The sequence below is a fragment of the Babylonia areolata genome, chromosome 4 (assembly GCF_041734735.1).
Source record: "Babylonia areolata isolate BAREFJ2019XMU chromosome 4, ASM4173473v1, whole genome shotgun sequence".
In the NCBI taxonomy this organism is placed as follows: Eukaryota; Metazoa; Mollusca; class Gastropoda; order Neogastropoda; family Buccinidae; genus Babylonia; species Babylonia areolata.
Window position 1 is genome coordinate 12,584,818 of NC_134879.1, and position 5,239 is coordinate 12,590,056.

The 5,239-nt window shown below is 55.1% G+C and overlaps 1 protein-coding gene across 1 annotated transcript in view; it reads right to left on the reverse strand.

Annotated features, from left to right (window-relative positions):
- Window positions 1-4,961, reverse strand: part of LOC143281570 (uncharacterized) — a 19,828-nt gene extending 14,867 nt beyond the window's left edge. Inside the window, exon 1 of the mRNA XM_076586802.1 lies at window positions 4,780-4,961. Within this exon, the coding sequence (XP_076442917.1) occupies window positions 4,780-4,917 (138 nt within the window). The 5' untranslated portion in view covers window positions 4,918-4,961. The remainder of the gene's footprint in view (window positions 1-4,779) is intronic.
- Between the last annotated feature and the right edge of the window lie 278 nt (window positions 4,962-5,239).

Here is a 5,239-nt window from a genome sequence, read left to right on the forward strand (position 1 = left end):
GGTGTGGGGATGGAGAGATGAGAGGATTGTTGGAGTGTGTGGGGATGGAGAGATGAGAGGATTGTTGGAGTGTGTGGAGATGGAGAGATGAGAGGATTGTTGGAGTGTGTGGGGATGGAGAGGGGAGGGGATTCTGGCGTGTGTGGGGATGGAGAGAGGAGGGGATTGTTGAGTGTGTGGGGTTGAGAGATGAGAGGATTGTTGGAGTGTGTGGGGATGGAGAGATGAGAGGATTGTTGGAGTGTGTGGGGATGGAGAGATGAGGAGGATTGTTGGAGTGTGTGGGATGGAGAGATGAGAGGATTGTTGGAGTGTTTGGGGATGGAGAGGGGAGGGGATTCTGGCGTGTGTGGGGATGGAGAGAGGAGGGGATTGTTGGAGTGTGTGGGATGGAGAGGGGGAGGGGATTGTTGGAGTATGTGGGAGATGGGAGGGTATTGTTGGAGTGTGTGGGGATGGAGAGGGGAGGGTTATTGTTGGAGTGTGTGGGATGGAGAGAGGAGGGATTGTTGGAGTGTGTGGGGATGGAGAGGGGAGGGTATTGTTGGAGTGTGTGGGGATGGAGAGAGGAGGGGATTGTTGGAGTGTGTGGGGATGGAGAGATGAGAGGATTGTTGGAGTGTGTGGGGATGGAGAGGGGAGGGGATTCTGGCGTGTGTGGGGATGGAGAGAGGAGGGATTGTTGGAGTGTGTGGGGATGGAGAGGGGAGGGGATTGTTGGAGTATGTGGGGATGGGAGGGTATTGTTGGAGTGTGTGGGGATGGAGAGGGGAGGGTATTGTTGGAGTGTGTGGGGATGGAGAGGGGAGGGTATTGTTGGAGTGTGTGGGGATGGAGAGGGGAGGGTATTGTTGGAGTGTGTTGGGATGGAGAGGGGAGGGTATTGTTGGAGTGTGTGGGGATGGAGAGGGGAGGGTATTGTTGGAGTGTGTGGGGATGGAGAGGGGAGGGGATTGTTGGAGTGTGTGGGGATGGAGAGGGGAGGGGATTGTTGGAGTGTGTGGGGATGGAGAGAGGAGAGGATTGTTGGAGTGTGTGGGGGATGGAGAGGGGAGAGGATTGTTGGAGTGTGTGGGGATGGAGAGGGGAGGGGATTGTTGGAGTGTGTGGGGATGGAGAGGGGAGGGGATTGTTGGAGTGTGTGGGGATGGAGAGGGGAGAGGATTGTTGGAGTGTGTGGGGATGGAGAGGGGAGGGGATTGTTGGAGTGTGTGGGGATGGAGAGAGGAGAGGATTGTTGGAGTGTGTGGGGGATGGAGAGGGGAGAGGATTGTTGGAGTGTGTGGGGGATGGAGAGGGGAGAGGATTGTTAGAGTGTGTGGGGGATGGAGAGGGGAGAGATTGTTGGAGTGTGTGGGGGGATGGAGAGGGGAGGGGATTGTTGGAGTGTGTGGGGATGGAGAGGGGAGGGGATTGTTGGAGTGTGTGGGGATGGAGAGGGGAGGATATTGTTGGAGTGTGTGGGGATGGAGAGGGGAGGAGATTGTTGGAGTGTGTGGGGATGGAGAGGGGAGGGTATTGTTGGAGTGTGTGGGGATGGAGAGGGGAGGGGATTGTTGGAGTATGTGGGGATGGGAGGGTATTGTTGGAGTGTGTGGGGATGGAGAGGGGAGGGTATTGTTGGAGTGTGTGGGGATGGAGAGGGGAGAGGATTGTTGAAGTATGTGGTGATGGAGAGAGGAGGGGATTGTTGGAGTGTGTGGGGATGGAGAGAGGAGGGGATTGTTGGAGTGTGTGGGGATGGAGTGAGGAGGGGATTGTTGGAGTGTGTGGGGATGGAGAGGGGAGAGGGATTGTTGGAGTGTGTGGGGATGGAGAGAGGAGGGGATTGTTGGAGTGTGTGGGGATGGAGTGAGGAGGGGATTGTTGGTGTGGGGATGGAGAGATGAGAGGATTGTTGGAGTGTGTGGGGATGGAGAGATGAGAGGATTGTTGGAGTGTGTGGGGATGGAGAGATGAGAGGATTGTTGGAGTGTGTGGGGATGGAGAGGGGAGGGGATTCTGGCGTGTGTGGGGATGGAGAGAGGAGGGGATTGTTGGAGTGTGTGGGGATGGAGAGATGAGAGGATTGTTGGAGTGTGTGGGGATGGAGAGATGAGAGGATTGTTGGAGTGTGTGGGGATGGAGAGATGAGAGGATTGTTGGAGTGTGTGGGGATGGAGAGATGAGAGGATTGTTGGAGTGTTTGGGGATGGAGAGGGGAGGGGATTCTGGCGTGTGTGGGGATGGAGAGAGGAGGGGATTGTTGGAGTGTGTGGGGATGGAGAGGGGAGGGTATTGTTGGAGTATGTGGGGATGGGAGGGTATTGTTGGAGTGTGTGGGGATGGAGAGGGGAGGGTATTGTTGGAGTGTGTGGGGATGGAGAGAGGAGGGGATTGTTGGAGTGTGTTGGGATGGAGAGATGAGAGGATTGTTGGAGTGTTTGGGGATGGAGAGGGGAGGGGATTCTGGCGTGTGTGGGGATGGAGAGAGGAGGGGATTGTTGGAGTGTGTGGGGATGGAGAGGGGAGGGGATTGTTGGAGTATGTGGGGATGGGAGGGTATTGTTGGAGTGTGTGGGGATGGAGAGGGGAGGGTATTGTTGGAGTGTGTGGGGATGGAGAGGGGAGGGTATTGTTGGAGTATGTGGGGATGGGAGGGTATTGTTGGAGTGTGTGGGGATGGAGAGGGGAGGGTATTGTTGGAGTGTGTGGGGATGGAGAGAGGAGGGGATTGTTGGAGTGTGTTGGGATGGAGAGGGGAGGAGATTGTTGGAGTGTGTTGGGATGGAGAGGGGAGGAGATTGTTGGAGTGTGTGGGGATGGAGAGGGGAGGGGATTGTTGGAGTGTGTGGGGATGGAGAGGGGAGGAGATTGTTGGAGTGTGTGGGGATGGAGAGGGGAGAGGATTGTTGGAGTGTGTGGGGATGGAGAGAGGAGGGGATTGTTGGAGTGTGTGGGGGATGGAGAGGGGAGAGTATTGTTGGAGTGTGTGGGGGATGGAGAGGTGAGAGGATTGTTGGAGTGTGTGGGGGATGGAGAGGGGAGAGGATTGTTGGAGTGTGTGGGGATGGAGAGGGGAGAGGATTGTTGGAGTGTGTGGGGATGGAGAGGGGAGAGGATTGTTGGAGTGTGTGGGGATGGAGAGGGGAGGGGATTGTTGGAGTGTGTGGGGGATGGAGAGGGGAGAGGATTGTTGGAGTGTGGGGGGATGGAGAGGGGAGAGGATTGTTGGAGTGTGTTGGGATGGAGAGGGGAGGGTATTGTTGGAGTGTGTGGGGATGGAGAGGGGAGGGTATTGTTGGAGTGTGTGGGGATGGGAGGGTATTGTTGGAGTGTGTGGGGATGGAGAGAGGAGGGGATTGTTGGAGTGTGTGGGGATGGAGAGGGGAGAGGATTGTTGGAGTGTGTGGGGGATGGAGAGGTGAGAGGATTGTTGGAGTGTGTGGGGGATGGAGAGGGGAGGGGATTGTTGGAGTGTGTGGGGATGGAGAGGGGAGGGTATTGTTGAAGTGATGGGAAAAGGAGGAGAGGAGTGGCAGTGTAGAGTACAGTAGGAAGGGGAAAGTGGGACGAGGATGGAAGGGTGGGGATGGAGAGAGGAGGGGATTGTTGGAGTGTGTGGGGATGGAGAGAGGAGGGGATTGTTGGAGTGTGTGGGGATGGAGAGGGGAGGGTATTGTTGAAGTGATGGGAAAGGGAGGAGAGGAGTGGCAGTGTAGAGTACAGTAGGAAGGGGAAAGTGGGACGAGGATGGAAGGGTGGGGATGGAGAAATACGAAGTGGGTGAGGTTTGTAGTCATGTAGCTACTGAAGATCCTTGTTCGGGGAGTGTGCGTGTGTATGTGTGTTGGGGGGGGGGGGAGGGGGTTAGGGGGTCGGGAGTTCGGGGATCTGTCCATGTGTCCGTTTGTCCGATTCCCCCACACTACTCCAGTCCCACTCCAAACCACCACCACCACCCGACCATACTGCAACCATTCACTCCCTACACCATCCCACCCTACCTTCCCACCCCATCAGCAGCACCACCCCTACTTGAAGGCAATACACTCCACCACTACTCCGGAACCCCCCCCCCCCCCCCCCCCCCACCCCACATCCCCCACTCCCCGCCGCCCCCCACCCCCCACCCCCTCCCCCTGAAAAACACCACCATCCCCAATCCCCATCCACTACACTACCCGTATCCACCCCACCACCACCCCATCACCCGAACCTCACCCACCTCACTACTTCCACCCTCCCCACCCCCGATCTTTTCTACCCACCCTACCCCCACTGGTCTAAAAATAGGTGGATAGTGCATGCCTTCTTTGAGCCCCTTTGCTAACTGGAGCCAGTGTTCAATCAGCCATTTTGCTACTTGTGCCAGTACAGCGCGAAGCAGTAACTTCATATATGTAGCTGAGTGCTCAACTTGCTACGATGACTGCTTCACGGCAAGTTTTCACTTGCTCGCGGCGTTAGTTACGCTGACATTCCAGTGTGTGCCTCCACAGCAAGTTTGCGCATCGCGTCACTGCACTGTTTTCCTGAAATAACTCTGGTAAATAAACCTTTGGCAGATATTAATCAAGACACAACATTTGGAATGTCGTGTGGGCAGGCATAACACGATTTCATCGAAGATACACGGTTACAGTTAAAAAAAAAACTACCACCGGTTGAGCAGACGACTTCTCAACGGACTGACAACCGGATACGAGTCTCAGTATGGCGTCCGGTTGGCTTCAGCTTTCCTGGCCAATGAGCTATCCATCTAATTTTTTTTTTTGTTCGGTGACCCTATATACCTACCCTGAAAGCGGCCACGTGGTTCTTGTTCCAGTAGCAGTAGAGGATGCAGATCTGGGGCGACATGCGCGCAGTAAAGAGGTCCGGTGTGAAAGTTTTGAAGAACTTGCCAAAGCCAAAGTACCTCTTCAGGAGCGCCATGTGGCGGTCATCGGGCCGGTCGCAAACCGACGACTCCGGCCGGTTTTCGCGACACGCTATCCTCCCTTGCTCCCCCGTTGCAGGCACATACCCGAAACACACACACACACACACACACACACACACACACACACCGCCCGGCAGCGTTCACGTCACGTTGTGTGTCTTGTCAATGGAGAGAGTTACCACTCTTTACTGTTTGTTAATCATTTGATCTCCTGGCCTCATTGTTTATATGTCCACGTCATTAATTAATTAACAAGGCTGAAGATGGCAGAATGGTTCAGAAGAAGAGGAAGAAATATTACCATTATTATCATTA